Raw genomic sequence first — 22,220 nt, forward strand, 5'->3', positions numbered from 1 at the left:
AAGAGAGGAGCAGAGGGAAGGGAGGGAGACGTGAAATGGCGTGGAAGGGAACTTAGCTCCCCATCAGGGTAGTGACTAAGCAAAAGCATAATGAGGACCATTTGTTAGGGATTTCATAAATTTGGCTCTACCTTCAATTTCCCTCCAACCGTGTAACAGCAGCAATGCTTTCTAGGAAAAGGAACACATAGAGAAACAAAAGAATTCCTCCAAAAACCCACTATGATATATAAGGCCAAGTTTAGAAGAATACTGGGAGTGATGAAAATTTTACCAGGTGGGAATCTCCACCAAGTGGGCAAAGACCAGAAATCACACTGCAGTTATAGAAACTTGACCTAGAGTGTGTAGCCTAATTTATATATGTGTAATTATATATAAATTATATTAAATAGAAATATATGCTTATATATGTTAATTATATATATAAATGACATACATGCAATTATATATTATATAAATATAATAAATATAATGTATAAATTATATATGTTATATATTATATACAGAAACAAACCATTTATATATATATATATATATATATATATATATATATATATATATATATATATATATATATATATAAACAAATCATTATAAGCATCTGGAATAACCCAAGAAAAATATCAAAGTGGAACCCAACCTGATAATTTCACAAGATTAACTGCTCTAGACTATCTAGATTGTCTCAACTGATAAAATAATTTTTAATGATCCAGCATTCACTTGTTTCAAGAAAAAGAATCTTGCCCTTGTAGTTTTAAAATGTGATGGGGTTATGACAGTCTATCATGGCAGGGATTCTCAGAGGGTCACCCAGAAGCTGCGGTCTGTACTGACTCTAATCGGTCTATTTCCTTGGTAAGATCAGCACCAGGAGTACAAAGTTGTCTGCCCTGTAAGATTGAGGACCCTATTTAAAGTCTAATCTGAAATAGGGTGACAGCCTTTATGCTTATTAAAATGGCCAAGGCTACAACCTTTCTGTGTTTGCAGTTGTAGACTGAACACAGGAGGCTTCTGATTCTAAAAAGCCATGTACATACAGAGCAAGGGAACATGGCGAGCAAATCTAACCCTGATACTAATATTTTTGTGAACGAATGAAACTGGGTGCCTTCAAGCAAACAAAAATCACATGAGGTTGTGAAGGCAACACACACAAATATGCCCAAATCAAACCCATACTTCATCCTCCCTTCCTTGCTCAGAACCTAAAACAAACAAAAACTGCTCTTCTGAGGCTTTTTCTCTCAAGGAACCGACAAGGGATTAACCTCCAAAATATACAAACAACCCATGCAGCTTAATATCAAAGAAACAAACAATCTAATCAAAAAACAGGTGGAAGATCTAAATAGACATTTCTCCAAAGAAGACATAGATGGCCAAAAAGCATATGAAAAGCTGCTCAACATCACTAATTATTAGAGAAATGCAAATCAAAACTACAATGAGGGATCACCTCACACTGGTCAGAATGGCCATCATCAAAAAATCTACAAACCATAAATGCTAGAGAGAGTGTGGAGAAAAGGGAACCCTCCTACACTGTTGGTGGGAATGTAAATTGGTACAGCCATTATGGAGAAGAGTATGGAGGTTCCTTAAAAAACTAAATATAGAACTACCATATGATCCAGCAATCCCACCCCTGGGCATATATCCAGAGAAAACCATAATCCAAAAAGATACATGCACCCCAATGTTCACTGCAGCACTATTTACAATAGCCAAGACATGGAAGCAACCTAAATGTCCATCAACAGAGGAATAGATAAAGAAGATATTGTACACATAAACAATAGAATATTACTCAGCCACAGAAAAAGAACAAAATAATGCCATTTGCAGCAACATGATGGACCTAGAGATTATCACAGTAAGTGAAGTAAATCAGAGAAAGACAAATATCATATGATATCACTTATATGTGGAATCTAAGTTTAAAAATGATACACATGAACTTGTTTACAAAACAGAAACAGACTCACATATCTCGAAATCAAATTTATGGTTACCAAAGGGGAAACGTGGGGGGGAAGTGATAAATTAGGAGATTGGGATTAACATATACACACTATATATAAAATAGATAATAAGGACCTACTGTATAGCACAGGGAACTCTACTCAATATTCTGTAATAACATATATGGGAAAAGAATCTGAAAAAGAGTGGAGACATATATATAATATATATATATATATATATATATATATATATATATATATATATATATATATATAGACATATATATATAGATAGATAGATATATAAAACTGATTCACTTTGCTGTACACCTGAAACTATATACCTGAAACTAACCTAACACTGTAAATACTCCAAAAAAATTTTTTAAAGAACAGCACTCACAATCTTTCCAGTTTCCCGGATTCACAACGTTAAGGACTGTTCATGCCCTTTGTTCACACCTGCCACCATCAGTCACTGACTAATCCTGACAATTACAGCTTTTCATTTTCTCTTCAATCACCTTTCCTTTCCACCACCACTGTCCTAAGAAATCTTCAACGTCTGTAACCAGGACTTTTCCAACAGCCTCTTAAATGTCTCCTGTGTCCAGTTTGCCCCCATCTGATACACTGTTATCAAAATCATCTATTCACAGTAGTCGCTGGCTAAAACCCTTTTAAAAACTTTCAGTGCCAAGAAATAATGTTCATCTTCCCAAGCCTAATTCTGAAGACATTTCCGTTTTTCATTCCCCACGCCCAACCTTGTCTGTCTTATCTCTTAAAAACGTCCCACCACCCCCTTCCCTCTTCCCACCACAAAGGCTAGGCTATCTGTTCCACGTGTTGTTTCCAGAACACAACATTTCTCCACACCTGGCATCCAGCTCCAAAACAGGCTTTATCCTATCCCTCCCTCCTTCCCTCTGGAAGTCACGCCCACAGGAGAAAGATAGCAAAACATTCTTTTAAACATCCGTTCTTATTTTCTTTTCTAGATATATTTTTTATATTGTACTAAAGTTCATTATAGTTAGCTTACTATCAACATAAACACATGAAAAAAGTTAAACATAAAAAGAGAAGTCAGGAAGAAAAGGAAGACAGAATATTACCAGAAATCCATGTGAAGAGGGTGATGGTATTTGAGCAATACATTTAGCTATCACCTCTCTGGAGGGCAAAGTTCTCAGGACTTTCTGTATTTTAAAGCATTTATCACTTGCTGCTGGAATCATTTGTTAATGTAGTGGCTTTATTATAAGCTCAGGGAGGGGATGCAAGGGCAGTCCCTTTTGAACCCTCCCCCAATAATCCCACCCTCTTCAGCATGTTATGGGCACTCTTCAAACCTTCTAGAATAAAAAACATGAACAGTGTCATATTTCCAAGGGAAATTCTCATAAACCAGAGATCCGCAGTCCCGTCCTAGGAAATAACCATGCTAAAGGTGACTTTCCCACTAGGAACAAGAAGCATTTACCAGTAACTATTGGCACTCTGGTCTTCCTTAGAGCTAAGTTCCCCAGTGTAAATTAATAACCTGACATTCTGATTGATGAGTTATAGTTCTATTATTAGTGTTTTCTCAGCAATGGATAACCCCTGGTTCTATGGAAAAAGTGCATCTCTGGCCTGCAAGGCTGAGAGATGAGCTGCAGCCAAATGCAAACTTCAGTGGCAAACCCCCTCTCCACAGTCCCACCTCAGCCCCTGCCCCACCAGCATCCACCAACCCACAGACACTCAGCAGAGAAATGCCTACCAGTCTCTGTCGCCTTAACTCAACCATCTCAAACAGAATCTGCTAGTGCTAATCTGCTAACTCTCTTTGGATAGAACAGTAAAGACAGGGTACAATGCTTGAGTAAAGGTTATTTTGTTCTGTTTAGCTACTTTCTCTGATTCTATCATATTTATTTCTGGAAACTTTTTTTTGGAGGGGTTAAGTGAGACCCACAGTCTCTTTATTTTTTTAGGTAATTATAGAAACTGTTTGATATTCTCAAATTTATTTCCACAGAAATGTATAGTTCTTCAAATGAGAAGACATGTTAATAATCCTAGATGTGGAAGTGATTTGTGATTTGTTACACAATGCTTTCTTTTCCTATTCATTTATTTAAACAAGCAAAAACAAATGGAACACACAAAGTTCCTCAGTCTTAGACAGGAAATGCAAAGAATAATCAACAAATCCTGACAAGCAAGACTGAAATTAATCAATATTATACACAGAGTAGCTCAGATGCCGAAAAAGCAAAATACAGAAGCAACTCATTATATGTCTGCATATGAATTACGGATAAAATTTTAAACTATCCTAAAATTAAAATGCTTATATTTTATTTATATTTTATTTATAGACTATGCATAAACTCTTAGAAAAATCATACTATGTATTAACAAGTATTTTGGCACACAGACTTCTTTCAAGCCAAAAAAAAATTTTTTTAATATTTATTACTTTGAAAAACAATCATTATGAAGTTGGTTTTTATTTGCAACTTTACTGGTCTAATAATCAGCAAGGTAGGCTCAATACTCTGCTTGTATATGTGTCATAAAGAATTTCCCCTCCTTGGGCTTCCCTGGTGGCGCAGTGGTTAAGAATCCGCCTGCCAATGCAGGGGACAACAAGAGAAGCCACCATAATGAGAAGCCTGCTCATCACAACTAGAGAAAAGTCCGAGGGCAGCAACAAAGACCCAAGGCAGCCAAAAATAATTACCTAATTAATTAATTAAAAAAATAATTTTCCCTCCTTATAGAACCCAATTCATTTTCATGTTCATCTCCACAAATCACAGTCATGATTAGTTTTGTTTCCACTTTTTAAACAAAAATAGGCCCAAAATCTTTTGTAAAAATTGAAGCATGTTTCAGTACATGTGTACATATTTCAGCACACATGTGTATTTTTTCATAAAACCTTACTTTCAGGTAAAGTTGCAAAAATTGTGTGTATGCCAATTTATAATTACAGGGACACATTTTTCAGGATCACATACCAATTGAGCCTCCAATCTTATAAGAAACTTACACCTTTCCAGCCACCTGGGTGAAGAATTGGGAATGCACATGGACTATACTTCTGAACATGTTTTACCCAGTACTGAACATCACATTACCATTCATAATAATAAAACCACCTGGAGTTCCTATTTCCATGTCTGCAAGTCTAACAATTAGTACTGGGTAAGTGGCCCTCAAAGTACTCTGTGAACATACGCAGGGGAACAATGTCAAATGACTACATTTCTTTATAAAGTTTTGTTTTTCTGATTATAAAAGAAGTATGCAGGGTTGAAAACGTAGACTCTACAGAATAGAAAAATAAACAAAAATCGCCCACGATACCCTCATCCAAACAACAAGAAACATTTTGACTGCTTTCCTTTCTGCTATGCATTTGATTGTTGAGGTGAAAGCATGCCATATACTCCATTTTATTTCCTGATTTCCCTCTCCATTCATCAAAATATTTTCCCATGTGATTAAAAACTCATTTCACAGACTTGAAAATTCCTTATCTTTTGTGGCTTCCAAGCAGCATGGAAAATATTTCATAATCAGATACTAGCCACAATGTGGAGTTAAGCAAACTCTGAAAAGTTACGGTGCAATCAAGCTATCGTAATTTAAATATTTATATAGCACCTATCACTGAAGTGCTCTGTAGGTTGACAAATGGTCTGAGTTAATATGAAAACAAAATAGAAGCATTTCCTCTATAGGAAGGTCTGGGAAATACTGGCAACATGGCTTTAGATAAAAATGGGATTTGTCAGACTACTGAAAGACTAATAAAAAGAGAAAGCCTTGCATTTTCTTTGAAAGGTCTAATTGTTTGCCATATTAAACCTTAGGATATTACAGCATGAGTTATAAAGGTATCTGTTTAAAAGAGAGAGCGTGAGGATGACACTTAAGTGTGTTAAAATTATATTTTATTCAAATTTATTTTAAAATTTAAAAGATATTTATATAAGAATAAAATTTCAAAACTAAGTTTTATCAGGCCAAATTTTATAAAACCCAGCAAACTAATACTTTATGCAGAGTTTAAGATACTTGATTATAGTTTCAACATAAGGAGATCTGATGGTTTTCTGGAAAGGCCCACAATTTGAACATCTTCTGAAAGGCAAAGACAGAAGGAAAATTGAAAAGAAGAAAAAAAAAAAAAAAGGTCAACCCAATCAGATTTTTTTTAAAGCAAGGAATGCTTAATATTAGGCCCCTAAATAAAAGAGAAAACATTAAAGGAACTCTCTCCCTACCTTCCAGGAGATCAGCCAGTCAATGCCAATCTTGGTGGCATTGCCTTCAATAGATATTTACAATCTTCTCTCTAACACTACCTCCTGGTATCATTCCCAATCCTCCTTGGATTACTGCAATAGTCTTCTAACTGATCTCCCTTCTTCCATCCTACCACCTATTTTCACTCAGCACAGATTGCTTGAGAGATCCTACTGAATGTAAGTTTGATCACATCCATTCTTCACTTAACCCTTCAATGAATGGCTTCCCATTCTGCTTGGAGCACCAGTCTTGCAATTACCCCCACAGCCTATTGATCTACTGGCCCTCCTCATCACCTTTCTGACATCTCCTCCTGTATCACAGAAATGAAAACCAAAAAACTTCCTTTGATCAAGTTGGAGAAGAACATGATTACCCCAAGCAGAATTTCTAAATTGAAACCAATGGTGGTAGAGTGAGATGATACAGGATTCCTGCTCCTGTGGAGGTCAATCCAAAACAACCACCTCACTCAAGACTCAAAAATCATTCAATGGGTGGGAAAATCTGGAAGAAAAGTGGTCTGAGTGTTGAGGCCCTGTGGAAGCTGGTAAAAAGAGCGAGTAGCTACAGAAATATTCTAATGTGGTGAAATCAGCACTCACTGAGGGTCACTGCTGAACTAGCACTGAACTAGCTGCTTTCCATAGATTATAAGCAGGAAGTCCCTATTATTTGAGAATAATGGTCTCATTGGCAAGTAACGAGCAAAAAAGAAGGGTATGACTAGAATGTCACCACAAAAACTTAAGCTAAAATTTTTGAGAAATAACTTTGTTTCTCAGAACAAAATATGGCGTATAATGGCAGCAAGAGGACAAATCAAGTTGCCGATGGGGTTATATGATACATGATTGCACAATTGACTCAAAGGAGCCATCAGCTATTTTGACAAACATGTTCAAATCCATCAATTTTCCTAAATATCCCCCTTCATCCTTTGTCACTCACATCTTTTCCTTCTGAAGCACCTGTCACCATCTTTGTCAAATCTTTCTTTTTCCACTGTGAGCTTGTCTGAATCTCCAGGCTCTTCTGTAATTTAACTGTAATTTAAGCAACTGTCTAATATCATTTAACTTAAGAAAACCTGCTTCTTTTGTAGACCTGCAAGTCTATTTTTTTATCAAATGCAAAACTCTTTGCATTGTTTTGCATTAAACTTTCTGACATTTACCAACAGCCTTCAATGACATGGCCCTAATGGGTAGGAATATTCTTGTTCAGTCATGGGGTGGGGGCGGGGGGAATGTTTGACAAGAACCAATGTCCATTGTTTCTATTAATTTAATCTTCACACCTTAAGAAGTAGGCTGTAGTATTCCTATGTTACAGATAGGATTATTCAAGTTCAGAAAGTTGAAGGAACTTTACATTATAAAGCCTCAGCCTGTCTCTGTCCAGGGCATATACTCTTTCTACTTAACATTTGTAGGGCAATATATTTTTATTTAAGCTTTGTAACAGCATATGAGATAAGTGAAGAAATTGTTACTCCTTTCTCACAGAAGAAGAAATTGATCTGCAGAGTGTCAAATAACTTCTCTGAGGTATCCTCAATGGGGAAATCAAAGTGAAAATTTTATGAATGTCATAGGTTGATTAACTATAATCTCTCTGTGTGTCTACGTATGTACGTATATGTGTGTGTTTACATAAATAAATAAGTTTTCCCCATGATACCGAGCCAAGTACTTTTTAACTATTTGCTTAATCAGATTGCAAAAGTCCCAACTTTCTGTCTAGTTTTAGTAGACAGAAGTTTATAGTCCTGTGTTTCTTCACTGAGGCAATGAAAATGCTCTAAAACTCGATTTCTGGACCCTGCTCTACACATAACTAAATCAGAGTTTCTGACCTTAGAACCTAGGAATTTGCATTTTAATAGGCTTCCCAGATCACTTTTATTCACACTAAAATTCGAGAACTATAGCATTGAAGACATATAGCAGCTCTATTTAGAAAGTGCCAGATAATGTGTAATGATAAGTAGGTGAGGTCAGGCCATCTCCTACAAATTCTGAAAGCATCTGAAGGAAGTCTATAAATCTACTAATCAGAGGCATTTACTGTTAGAATTCATAAACAAGAGTTTGATTAATATGGCATTATAATAATTACATAAGATTAATTAGCCCCAGGGAAAAAGAAGATAAGAATCCAGGCATATTGAAATACTTAGAAGGTAACAAAGAATCAATGTGAAATAGAGAGAGTCCATCTTAAATAAGATATATTTACTTGCTGGCATTTTTCATCAATCTGGTCACATAAGAGGTAAAAGTTCACACAAGACTGCCCTAGCGGTACAGTTATAAGTCAAAGTGATAAATGTGCTAAAGAACTAAAATGTAAGAATCGACAAATTGGAAAGTAATGAATGTCAGGAAAGTTCAGGAATAGCATTATGACCTCTGAAAAATGATCGAAGTGTTTTTGGTCTAAGCACAGATCCTAAGCCAACGCATGGCTGGACATCCTGCCCAGTATCCAGGAGTGACGCCCGCAGGGTCTCCTCTTTCCAAATCCTAAGGAGTTCTAGATTTTAAGGGCACCAATATTATGTCCCCAAAAGACCATACAATAAATATATGTTTTTTAAACTGAGGAATTCTTTTGATTTTGATCTAGTCTTCTTTCTGCACAAGAAAAATACTAGCATTCATTTCTTTCACTTATTTATTGTGGGCAGTTTCCATTTCTGAATGCCACTTTATTTTTTAGATAATTTACTTAATCAGTGTTCAGTTATATCTGGATCCAACATTCCCAACCGAATTCTCACACTTTTCATTGAGGACTAGTTAATGGCTTCAGAAGTTCCACTGAAAAGATTTAAAAGCTCTCCTTGTCGTTCTCTGAAGGGGTGAAGAAGAGCTAATCCCATTATTATTCAAGTAAAAAGGAATGAGAAGTGGACAAAATGAGGCTACTGCCTTAATAACTGTGCTATAATTTAGGTCCTGTTTATCTAGCAAAAACAACTTAAATGTAGCCAAAACAAGTCATTAAGAGGAAAAACAGACACTCTTCAAATGGTAAAGACATACAGTTAGCTTCCTATCTCAAAATGAAAATAGAGTGGAAGGTTTTGCTCCTAAATTTTTTAGTTTATTTTACATTTGACAAAAATGTCAAAGAAATTTAGAAATGGCTCCTTTACCAAAAGAATATACCTTGCTTATTTCAAAAGGTGAATTAATTTATAACTAAATTCTCAGTTTGTAATTTATGTTTTCAAAGAGAAACAACATTCAGATTTTTTAAAAATAATATATTCAAAGATATCTCAAACTCTCAAAGTGTTCAGTAATGGCAGCCTTTCTAAAAGATGGACCTATGATATCATTTGACATCCACAAACTAAAAGAAACTTATTCCCAGAAAACAAAGTTGGAAATAACTTTTATTTCTAAACTGTACTCCTAGTTTATTTAAAGGCATGATAATCTGCCTAACATACTCAGAAGAGAAATGTCTGATTTCAGTGAGAGGAGATGACAATATCTCTATTAAGAATTATAACTACAGCAACAAAATATTCTTCTTTGACTTAAAACTTTCTATTGTAACAAGTCAAATTCTATTAAAAACTAGATGGAACCAAAAAAAAATTGACTAGATAAACTAAAACCTGTCATTTCAATGAACCCTTGTGAACTGTTGATTTTTAAATTCCTCTGGACTCTGAAATATGCTACCAAACTTCTAGATTATTCAGCACAATTGGACTAGTGCTACAGATGGATGACATTTGAAATAAGCTAATTTCACAAAGTCATCTCTGGAAGCAACAGGCTCAAATTATATTTTGTAACTGAGCACAATTAAAAGATTAAAAAAAGAGATAGTATTTACTTTACATTAGACTTTTCAGAGAATGCAGCTATTGAATAAGAACCTCCAATAAGGATACAGACTGACTGTAAAAAGGTGTAGCTGAACACCAGCCAACACTTTGTAGAAAGTGACAGACGGGAACAAATAACGTCAAAGCTGATTCTTTCTCAATTAATGTATTAGTTGCACATGAAAAAGACTTGAATTTTTATTTTTCTCAAAAATGTACCCTAATTTCAGAGACCTTTCTAAAGTTCACACCACAGTGATGTTGGTGGCGGCTTTGGTTATTTTCAGTTGGAAGTGAGCTAAAAATAAATATCTAGGACTCATGCTGAACGTGGGATTTCCTACCATGAAAGGCACAGGCAAATTCAGCCCCTTATCTGACACATGGCAGAGAATATTTTTAAAGTAATAAAAGTACAAACATTAAAAGTGTAAGTTCACAGACTAGTGCATAGGCTATTTCTTTTCTTCTCTCTATAGAATTTTACTTCAATGGGTTTAATCACTAGCTCAATCTCAGGAGATTAGGGGGATAAATATTTCAGATTAAAATCATTTCTTTCTTTTCTATCCATTTATTCCGCCAGTTAGCACCTACTGCAAGCAAGGCACTGGGCTGAAATTTTCTAAAGCAAATACTTATGGCTGACACAAGGAGGCCAAAAATGTTGATTCCTTTTATAATGAGAACCGTTGTGATATGAATCTGACTTCTTCAGTTCTTGAGCCTAGAAAGCAAATGTTCAAGGAAGCCTAGGCAACTCAGGTTGCCTCTCCCAACTGCCTGGGAGACTGCTGCTGAGTCGGGACCCCAAAATACTAACTAACTCCCAAACAAGGGGATGTTTCATATCACAAGGACTAACACTGCCTCCTGAAGACCATTTCCTAAGCGGACCTGTTAATTCCATCCTCTAAAATACTTAGTTTAAAAATAAGAACGATTTCCTTTCTCTGTGCTCAAGCTAGTTTAACAATGTCCAAAGGAGGCTGACTTCACAGGAGTCACCACAAAATAAAACATTCCCCTCCAAATAATACTGCTCTGACTTCAAACTTCCATTAGGTTTATTTAAGTGGATTATACCTGAAGAGGAGGAAACACCTGCCACAGATATAGCATAAATATTCAGTTATTTCAACTTACTTCAGAAGGTTGAAAATTTCTATTAAAATCCTATTAAATCAAAACCACAAGCTTCTTGCATAAAATTATTTCAATATTCTGACAAGGCACTGCGGGGTGTAGGGGATAGAAAGGCATTCCTTAAATTTTTAAACACACTCTGACTGAGAAGAATCTATTATGTTAAAAAAAACATGAAATAAAATGCATTTCTTGGAAAAAATTATATACATACACACACACACAGTACATTGTCAGAAGGGAAGACTGGCCAAAAAAAAAATTACAAGACCAACCTTTACATTAATTTAAAGCAATTTCAAAATTAGCCAGGGCAAATGACTAGTTATGTTCAAATACAAACTCTTTCAAGTAACAGTTATGATTACTATGGCATTTTATTCTCCAGCTAGCTACTTCAAGAAGTCTAAATTAATCCAGCTTCACCAGGAGTGAGACTGAGTCCACATTATTTCATTTTAGACAAATGTGCTTCTTTGTATATCTAGATTCTATTACCTTTGCTCTTTCTAGCTTATTTCCTAAGTGATATGTAAAAACCTATGTATCTCACTATTTTTATTCTCTAATGCAAAGATAAATAATAGATCGTGCTTTAAAAGGGAGAAATTTATGAATCAAAAGTCATCATAAAGTCATTTATAAGTTTGATTTATAAATCAAAAGTCATGATAAACATCACACAGATATAAACCAATATACGCAAAATAAATGCATACTTTAAAAAATAATTCTATACATCTGTGTATATAAAGGAACATGTTATATTTAAAAGTTGTTTTCTCATCACTTCTCGATGCAATATTGGAAATATGACTACAGTTATGAATTCATAGAGCTTGGGGAAAGGAGATGGAAGGAAGGTGACATTTAAAAGTTCTTTTCCATCTGTACATTTTTTTGAGTTTACCCGGCAGTTTGAAATCACACAGAGCTTCAAAAGCCCCCTAATCTCAATTCCTAGTTTAGAAATTCCACACTATCAAAATCTCCAGTCCTCTCTATACACAAAATGGAAGCATTTTCCTTTTGTATATCCATGAGAGTGGTGTTTACATAAGCAATAGTGAAGAATCATCAGCCCTTTACAGACACTGTTAGAATTTTCATCCATTAAAGCTACTAGCCGGTTTTCGGCTTTAGTTTCCTAAGTTACCAAGATAACGACCTTCATTACAAACATAAGCACTTTCATTTCTAAAGAGACATTAGATAACCCAATTACAGACTAATCACCATGAACAAGGCTGATCACGTGTTCACACTGTATATATAAGCCATCCCTGTTAACTAATCACACTTCGAAAGGCAAATTCATAATTAGCTGGAAATCCTGATTCTGTGTTACAAATCAAGTTAACAAAAAGCTTCCTTATTTAAGGGCTCTGTTAAACTCCCGCTCCAATTAAAATCAACATATTTTAAAATATGTGCGATAATGAGAAATGAAGAAAAGAGGGAAACAGACTGACGTGCCAACTATTAGAGTGGTAAGTGGTACAAAAATGAGCTATCAAGACTACATACAAATGTGAACAGTTGTGTATTAAGTGATATCATTAAATCTACATGGATTTTCCATTATAACAGAAGAGGTGACATTAGTATCCAAGTACTTCACCTCTTTAAAAATGTCCCAAAATGTAGCCATTAGCCACCCATGTCTACCAAGTACTTGAAATGTGGCTTCACCAGATTGAGATGTGTTGTAAGTGGAAAACACACACCACATATTTAGACTTTAGCACAAAAAGCAGAAAGCAAAATACCTTGCTTTTTTATGTTGATTTTCTGTTGACAGGATATAATGGATTAAGTTAAACAGTATTATCATGGATTTCACCTTTTTTTTTTTTACTTTTTTATAAGGCTACTAGAAAATATAAAATTCAGTACTTTGTTATATTTCTATTGGACAGCGCTTATCTTTAATGTTTACAGGACTGTTTTCATCAAAGCCACTGGGTGACACTGTTTCTCCACTAAATTGATGCAACCAAAGCAATTTCCTGGCAGAGGAAAAAGTCTTGCACATACACGTACACACACACCAACGGACATCATGTGCTCCTTATAACTATTCATATTCTTAGGATGAAAAAACATGAATACATGTAAGTAACTTCATCACTATCTTAGCAGGACTGGCAACACTTAAAATCTGTAATAATCATTCAGATTCCTCAATAATAAATGACAGCTCTAATCAAATCAAACAGACAGAAGCTGTTTCGTTTGTGACTTTTCCCAAATAGCTTTCCATCTTCTAAATGGTAATGTTCTTCATGACTTCCTCTAATATTACATCCTATTTACTTACATTTTAACAGATTCCTACAGAAACCATGCAAAATAATTTAGGTGAACAAAACCCACCAGCTGTTTCTGCTAACAAAGAAATGCTTTACCCACGTGCAGATGACTTTTCAAACTGAAGTCTGAAATCCTGAACATTTTTAAATCAATTTATTGAAAAACTAAAATGAAAACCAAAATCAATATTTACACCATCATCGCACACTCTTCTTTGATGAGATAAAGAGTCTACAAAGTAGGACTCTGCAATGCAATTGGCATTCATTTCTGGGACAAAGTCCTGATTAATACATTCTAAAGGCTGCCTGGTACGTGACCAGAAAATTCACTGTAAGGGCTCGAAAGAGTTTTGTGATATGTGTCCTCTAAATGGGTTTTACTCAATCTTCTATTTCTGAAAGAGAATTTAGAGTTGAAAATTACAAATGAAATGTGGGCTTAAAGTGATCTGCCTTACTCCTTTCCTACTCTGTTCCCCGAGCGGCAGATTCAAGTCCAAGAGAGAATTGGATAAAAGCCAACATTTTGCCGCAGGCTGCTACATACTTTTAACGGACTCTCCCTCAGTTTCCTTTTCTCTAAAATCAGACTAATTCTAGTCTCCTAACTACAGCCTGCACAGAATTAAGCATTTTAAGATCGCATTACAACAAGTTCCTTACAGCCATAGACTACCTCAGGATAGGAGAAACATCGTTGTGGTACCTTGAGGTATAACATGTCCTAAATCCTATAAAATTTTTACCTGTATTTCAGAAGTCCTATTAGTGTATACTAAATTAATTTCCACTTCAAAGAAACAATTCTCCCTTGTCTTCAAAACCTAAACCTGCTCAAAATCTAAATAAAACATTTATATTTAACCATTATGTGTTGAGGACCTTCTGAAAATCTGTGAAAATATCAACATTTTCCCCAGAAAAATGAACAGATGAAGTTTTACATGAAATTTCACAGAAGCGATGAACAGTTCTGGATCTAGATTTAAAACCTGTTCTAAGCTATTGTATGCATTCTTTCAAGGATTATCTAAGAGGTCATTTAGATATTTTACTGTGATTTCCCCTTTTCTTATGTTGATGTCTCATTACCCTAACTAGGCTCTAAGCTCTGCAGGGCTGAGGTGCTACATCATACCTGTGTGCAATTTGTATGCTTTCTAGCACAAGGCTTAACACATAGACAAAAATATGTTGATACGACTTTTTATAGGTTCACGGACCAAAAACTTTTATGAATAACATTAGCTAAGGATAGCATCTTTTAAAATAGTGTACATTTTGGGTGAACACTAATATTTTTAACAACTGTTTTCTGACAGATCTTTCTCTGAACTACAACTTCTGCACATCTTTAAGATTTTTCCCCCCAGAGATCAAACCTGTGTATCTTACGTTGACAACAGTGCAAACGCACATTCTCAAGTGCAAAGTTAAGACCATTCACCAGGAAAGCCTTACGGAAAACAAAAACAAACAAAAAATACTCCTTTAAAAAACACTACCAATTGTAAAAGTATATACTGATAGGTAGTTCCTACAAGGATTTTAATTTCTATGTAAAGGAACTAACGGTCATTTGAATAATTAACAGAGCACAGATTTAGGTGCAAGAATATGGAGGTGTCTGACTCTTTTGGCTCATTCTGAATTATTTGATAGAGCTTCGCTGAAAACATGAATGTAGAAAATAAACGCAAATTGAGTTTTCAATCTAATATATTTGAGGCTTTTTTTTTTTTCAAGACACAATTATAAATATCACACTCAGAAGAGAAAAGGGAGGCGGAGACTCCATGGAACAGGAGACACATGGCCAATGAAAACAATTCACCAGAAACACGTAGGATTATGTCTAATCTCGCAAAGCTCAAGAAACTTGCCCCATGCAAAAAAGGTTTTCTGAAAAATCCAACTCCCACCCCTAAACCCCAAATAAACTCATTCTTTTGCTAGATTAAATATGCCAAGTTTTCAAGCAAGTCTACATAGACTCTACTGGGCTGTTACTGGCACAAACCATATTAACTGAAAATCTTAAAATGTAATATATAGGCATATTTCTAATTCTGAGGCTCATAAACATCCTACTTCAACATAATAAATGAGAACTTATTGAAAAGGGACATGAAATTAAATGTGGTGAGGCCTTTATTCACCTAGAGTCCTGAAGAGATTCTTCTCAGAGCTGTATTTCCTAACAGACTACAACAAATTCACACAAATGTCACTACAGATATAATGAATGTTTTTTCATGCCAGTGTCACTCACCCTTGCCTGCCTGCACCCCTCCCCTTCAGGCTTTTCAAAATGTATTTCATACACAGAGTCACTGTTCTGGTTGTTTATTTAATTAACATGACAGCCCAGCATACACAGCATTTCTTTCAGTTCTACAGTTTTAACTTTTTTACACTTTAGGCTCAATACAGAAAGAGTAAAATTACTGTTTGCCTCCTTCCAACCTCTGTAAATTTATATAGATTCACTAACTCTTTCTGTCAAAACAGTTTTTCAGTATGCTTTAAATGTCTATATTCACAAAGTAAAATCACAATTTTGTCCCTACACACCAAAAAATTCTTTTCCCTCACCTTTCCCAAGGGATGAGAAAATCTTGTTTTTCCTTTTTAGGGTTTTCAAAAATTGGCATTAATTAATTTTAATTCTGTCAGCAGGTCATAAGTAATCAATATTGTTCTTTGTATAGCCATGAGCAGAGTTATACGCCTGAAATGTGATAGAAGCTACAATTGAATTAAAAACCCATGGTTGTTTTGGAAACTTATTCAATTTGAGAAATGTTATATTATCCTGAAATGTATAGGAGTTTAAAGGACAATACATTCTGTATTTTCAGAAGCAATCTATACTGTAAATGCAAGTAAGTTATACTTTTTACCAATGATGTAAGAAGGCCTACCATATGCCTACCATTGAAAACTACACCTACTACTATATTCTACTACTTTTGTTTTGTTGTTTGCTTTTTTGCTTGAAAATACCTTTCTTACATCACTGATGAAATACTTGATTCTACTTTTGATAACCAACCACTAGACTCTTGCAAAAACTACTACATTCCTACAAAAATCTGCTAAAGATATTTTTTGCTAAAGATGTTTAATTGAGAGCTGTAAGGACTTATGTCTGGAAAACTATTTTGATTTTTAATTACACAATGTGAAGTATATAGCTGTACATTTCTGACTGATACTGTACCCATCACAAAGAATTTTGTCATGAAGTGGTAAAACTGCATTAACAGTGAGACGCGTGCGGCTTGTGTTTATTTTATGTGAAACCATAGGCAAAGATATTAAATTCTTCTTAATATGTAACTAAAATAAAATGGCATTGGCTTGGAATCTTTCTTAAATCAATGTGCATGGTGGTCCCAGTAGTTAGAGGGGAATGTCTGGCCAATTGCTTTCATTGATGTGTAAGGAGAACAGAGAGACATCCCTTCAAATACAATTTCCAAGTGTTAAAAATTGCTAAGTTAAAATTTTATGTTTAAAACTAACATATTTATTAATCATGCATAATATCTAATAATTCAAGAAATTCTAAGGACCTTAGAGCTCAGAGGGCACAGTGATACTTGCTCAGGGATGTGAACATCTGCTCAGGAAAGATACATACACCTTAATGGAACCATCTGCCTTCTTAACCAAAATAGTGCAGTTTGACTCACTGTTCTACAAAATCTTGAGGATACTGGGCTGGTAGGATTGAACTAAAAGCCATGAAAATGTTACCAACTTTGTTCTTTCCTGAAGTAGATACCTTCACTTGCATCTCACAGATACACCCCATGTCCCATTAATTCTGGGACTGAAGACTAGATCTATGGCTCCTTTCTTTGGTTGAAGCGATCTTTATGATCAATGCTGCAAAACTCAATTCTATATGTAATAGCTGATCTACTGTCTTCAGTATGGTTGGGGAAGGGAGAAAGGGAGTGAGGGAGAGAGGAAGGGAGGGTCAGAAATCCATCTGTCATTTGGTTTGCCTTATGAAAACTTTATCATCTATTCTCCTTGACCTTTTAGAATTGAGTCATTGCAGAGAGATAGTTCCCAAGCAAGTGGCCACTATCATTCATCTGGAAAAGAAAAGGCTGGAATTCTCTCACCTTTAAACCTCATAATGAGCAAGGTCCAAATAAATTCTCAAGAGGCCTCTGCCAGCCTCTCTGTGTTTTATGTCCTCACACCTCTACTTAAAATTCACTTGTTGCCTGCGGATTGTCTCAGGTAGCATTCAGGCCAGTGTTATATATGTGTTTTATAATTATTTTGATTCTTGACTTCATAAAGCATGCAGACGAAAGTGGTACACTTTGCACCCTTAATGAGAAGTTTGTTTCCTTGTGATAAAACAGATAAGCCATTTACTATATAGCTCCTGAACTTTTCACACAGGCTAACGTATGAGATAGTGCCCTGTCTTATAAGATCCTAGTGCATATTAGTTCCCACCCACCCCCAACAATTATGCTCAGCAACAACTTAAACGGGTCATATATAAAAACTAGCCTTAAGTAACACGTACACACTCACCCATGCCCTCATTAAAACTTCCAGTAAATAAATTTCTGCTAAATGTAACCTTGTTTTTCCATCAACCATAAGGGATAGTCTCTCACTTTAGAAGCCTTCATAAACACAGGCTTTAAAAAAATAGCAGCCAAGAAAACTGACCAAAATAGATTACAAATATACATTTTCAACAGAAATCATCAGCAAAACACGTAAAAATGCAAAGCTCAGTTATTTCCTTATAAGTTCGCAGATGATTCAAATCCTCCATTTATCAATTTAAACCAGGGAAAACCAATAAAAGTCTACAGGCTAATTAACGCTGCTGGTTAATTCCCCTAAACAACTTCTTATCTTAAGTCCACCCTTAACTCCTTAACTTCTAAATGTTACTATGAAATTTCAGAAATTTAATTTCAGAGGCTAAACGATATTAATTTGGAGTCAAGTTATTTATGCTTAAATCACAGATTTGACTTAGAAATTTAGGTTCAATTTTGCAATGATCAGATCACATTTCCTTATAAGTTAAAGAAAAGTGTGTTCAAAAATATTTAAACTAGCAGTATTTTCATTTAAAAGACATTCTCTAGGTGACTTTAAAAAGAAATTAAAACGTTTTCCCCCCTAATTGGTTTACCCTTAAGTAGACAGCTTACTTTATTCTGGTGATTTCCAGATTTCTACCAAAACTGAGTATCAGTCAGTGGCCTGTTTTTAACTTCACTCTTAGAGTAAGCTAAACCCAAGAAATATTTGCTTTATCTAAACGAAAAGCTAAATAAGTACATTTGTTTTAAAATAAACACAGAGACTATGATGCTGTCATCCATTCTGCTAAATAATGTCAAACAACCACATTCTGTGGATTCAACTCCATTTCAGAAACAAACTGGCCACCACACCATATGGTGACTGCTATTTCTTAGAAACACCCAAATGATTATCCACAGAATAACCTAAAAAGAAAAAACTTAGTATGTCTTAGGATACTCTCTCACTCCCTAAAGCTGTCCTAATAGTACCACAGGTAGGCATAAATTTAAATGGGAAAAGTGTAAATTTCCACTTGCTGTACATAACCAGCTCTCTGCCATCCCTACCCCAAGTGTCAAATCAACTTGGAGTAGAGAGGCAAACACTGAGGTACTCCTTCTCAGATACGATCTGCTTTTAAAATTGGGATTTGTTCTTTTATGCCCTTTATAGCAACTATACTCCATGGTCTCAAAACACTTAATGATAATAAGGAAATTGGTCCCCATAATTCACTAAACTTTTATTTGGTATAACTTCACTCATAATTCTAGATTCCTCCTCCTCCTCACTGAAAGACTGATATTACCAGCAATTTAGAAATACTCTCCTGAATTAATGTTTCCTGTATAAAACCATTTGAATTTCTAAATATTCACTTAAGTATGTAGATAACTCAAGAGATATGTTTTCTGAAGTTGATACCAACAGCGCAGTCCATGGTTCTGGCAAATTCTTAAGTTCAGACATATTGTTCCCCAAAGTGAAGTTTATGATGATAATACAAAACACATGAGCATGTAATAATGTATGTCCCCAAATCACACTTAAAAACAAACTGGGCACCACCAAATGCAGTCTCTTCAAGTAAAACGTACTGCAAGACCAGAAAGCGTATCAGCACCTCACCTTCAAGCATTCCTTGCTTTAACTGTAAAATATTTATACTGACGTCCATAAACGTTTACCTGTCCCTTTAGAAGAAAGAAGTTTTATAAAAAGGAACAGAAAGAAATCTAGTAAAAGCCTCGTTTTAAAAATCACCCATCGCTTAAAAAAATAATTAAACTTAATTCGAACGTTTCTGCTAAAGGAGGAAAGCATCAGGGCAAGCCATACGCAGGTGTAGCAGATCTAAAAAGTTGGCCCAGCTGTGGAAGACCCCGCAAAGCTCATCTAGTTTTATTACTTATTCGGGTTCCTGTTGTTCAGGTTATAAAATACTGTGTGAGAGGGGGAGAAAAACCCGCTAGTTTCCAACTAAGTCTGAAGTTAGAGCAGTTTTCTGGGCTATCTTTCCTTCTGTTCCCAGAGCTCGAATTCCCTCCACTTTGTGGCGGATACCAGGGGTTTCAAGTTTTCCCGAGAGGTGAGTGAGAGGGGCTTCCGGCGCTTACCTGTTCCCTCGGGATGCAGGGCAGGGAGGTCCTCCGATGGGACTTGCTGCTGCAGCCCGACATCTCGGCGGACACCACGGAGCTGGACCGCCTCGTCCTCTTAAACACCGGGATCTCTTCCTTGGTCCCAGCGATCAGCTGGGACCCGAAATGCTCCCTCGGAGCCGCCCCCGTGGACTGTGGCAAGATTTGCTCCACGTACCTGGCCAGGAGGATCCCCAGCGCTCCGGCCAAGTACGCCAGGTACGGTCTCCAGGCGACCTTGAACCTCTCTAGGGAAATGAGGGCCACGGTCCTGACCGCGCTAGTCAAGGCGATCATGAGGACGCCCAGCCTCAGCCTCAGTACCAGCCATGTCGCGGCGGCCAAGCAGCTGAGCACCACCCCCGCGGCGGGGAGCGAGAGTAAGTGATCCTCCCCGACGCCCAGCCCAATCTGGACGAGCGCTTCCCCCCCGCAGCAGGCGGCCAGCAGCGCGACGGCCAGAGGCAGGCGCACCCCGGCGCGCTGGAGGTACAAGCCCATCCAGAAGAAGGCACACAGGAGACTGAAGAGCAGCGCCGAGGGCTGCAGCCAGGGCCCGAGCGGCGCGCCGCCCCCGGGAACACCTCCCCGAGGCCCCGGGAAGACGCCCCCTTCTGCTCCGGGGGCAGCTTCCTCCTCCTCCTCCGCCGCCGCCGCCGCCGCCTCCTCACTCCGCTCTAGGTCACAGCCGATCTCCCCGCGGACCAGCCTCACCAGCAACGCTAGCAGAAAGGACAGGGAGCCCGCGCACAGCGCCGAGGAAAGTTTCTGCGAGCGCCGGAGGGGCCGCAGCACCACGGCGCCCCAGCAGCCGCGGCAGCCCGGGTCCCGGGGCGATGAGGGGCCCGCGAGATGGTGGCAGCCCGGGCCCGCCGCGGGGGCCGGCCTCGCCTCTGCGTGGCCGGGCTTGGCCCCGACTCGGGCGGCCTCGCCCGGCACGGCCATGGTGCGCCCTCTTCGCGGACTCCCCGAAGTCCCCCCGACGCCCCCACGCCGCCACACACACCCACACAGACACGCACGCACGCTCGCTTGCTCTCCTCCCAATCCCACCCTCGGAATCCCTCCTTCTTCTCCCAGGCCCGCGAGCACTGAAAGTTTCAGCTTTCGAATAACTCCTGGAGAAGGCTAGATGCTCCAGAGAGGAGCCTTCAAGTGAAAAGCTAGCACAGGCAGAAACGATCAGACTTCCTCTTTTTCTCTCTTGGAAAAGCTTTGAAAATTCTCCGCTCCACCCCCACCCCCGACTTCTGTCCTCCGGGGTCTCTTCGGACTTCAGGGTTTTAAAGATTGCCCGAGGCGTTCTGCGCGCGGGGTCCGCAGCCGCTGCTGGAGCCGGGGGCGCAGGGCGAGCTCGGGGCCATCCCGGGCGCTACTGCGCCCGGGGCCCGCGGCAGATGGAGGTCCCCCTTCTCTTCCTTCCTGCAGCTCTTTCTCTATCACTCTTTCTTTCTCCTCGGCCGATCCTCCCCGGCCCGGCCCCAGGAAGCGAACCGCCATTCCCTGGGGCAGAAAGCACAGCCTCCCCAGCGTCTGTAGGTCCAGTTCATGGCAAAGGGTGGAGAAAAGGAAAAGGGGCTGAGAAATAACCAAGAAGTTGCTAAGTCCCGTCGGAGAGAGACCCAGTCCGGGAGACGAGCGGCTGCCGCAAGGGAAAAGAGGGAGGGCGAGCGAGCTGGAGAGGAAGGGAGGGTGAGAGGAACGGGAGGGTGAGAAGGGAGAAGGAGATTTGCTCTCTCGCTCTCTCTCTCGCTCGCTCTCTCTCTCTTTTTTCCCCCCTTCTTTTTGGTGCGAGGTTGGCGGTGATTTGCAATTTTGCAGAAAGGAAGCGAGTGGAGACGACTAGTTACAATTGTATAAAAAGCAGGCAGCTGGACTGATCTGCAATCCCGCTTGCTTTCTT

General features: G+C 37.8%; 1 protein-coding gene across 2 annotated transcripts in view; it reads right to left on the reverse strand.

The window, feature by feature from the left end:
- The window catches only part of PDE3A (phosphodiesterase 3A), a gene marked incomplete at both ends in the record, with an annotated part of 307,728 nt that extends 286,466 nt beyond the window's left edge, over positions 1-21,262 (reverse strand). For both annotated transcript variants that reach the window (XM_079715862.1, XM_079715861.1), the window contains one exon: positions 20,294-21,262. In XM_079715862.1, coding sequence (XP_079571988.1) covers positions 20,294-21,262 — 969 coding nt within the window. The remainder of the gene's footprint in view (positions 1-20,293) is intronic.
- Positions 21,263-22,220: the final 958 nt, after the last annotated feature.

Source organism: Hyperoodon ampullatus, assembly GCF_949752795.1.
Source record: "Hyperoodon ampullatus genome assembly, chromosome: 11".
NCBI classification, from domain to species: domain Eukaryota; kingdom Metazoa; phylum Chordata; class Mammalia; order Artiodactyla; family Ziphiidae; genus Hyperoodon; species Hyperoodon ampullatus.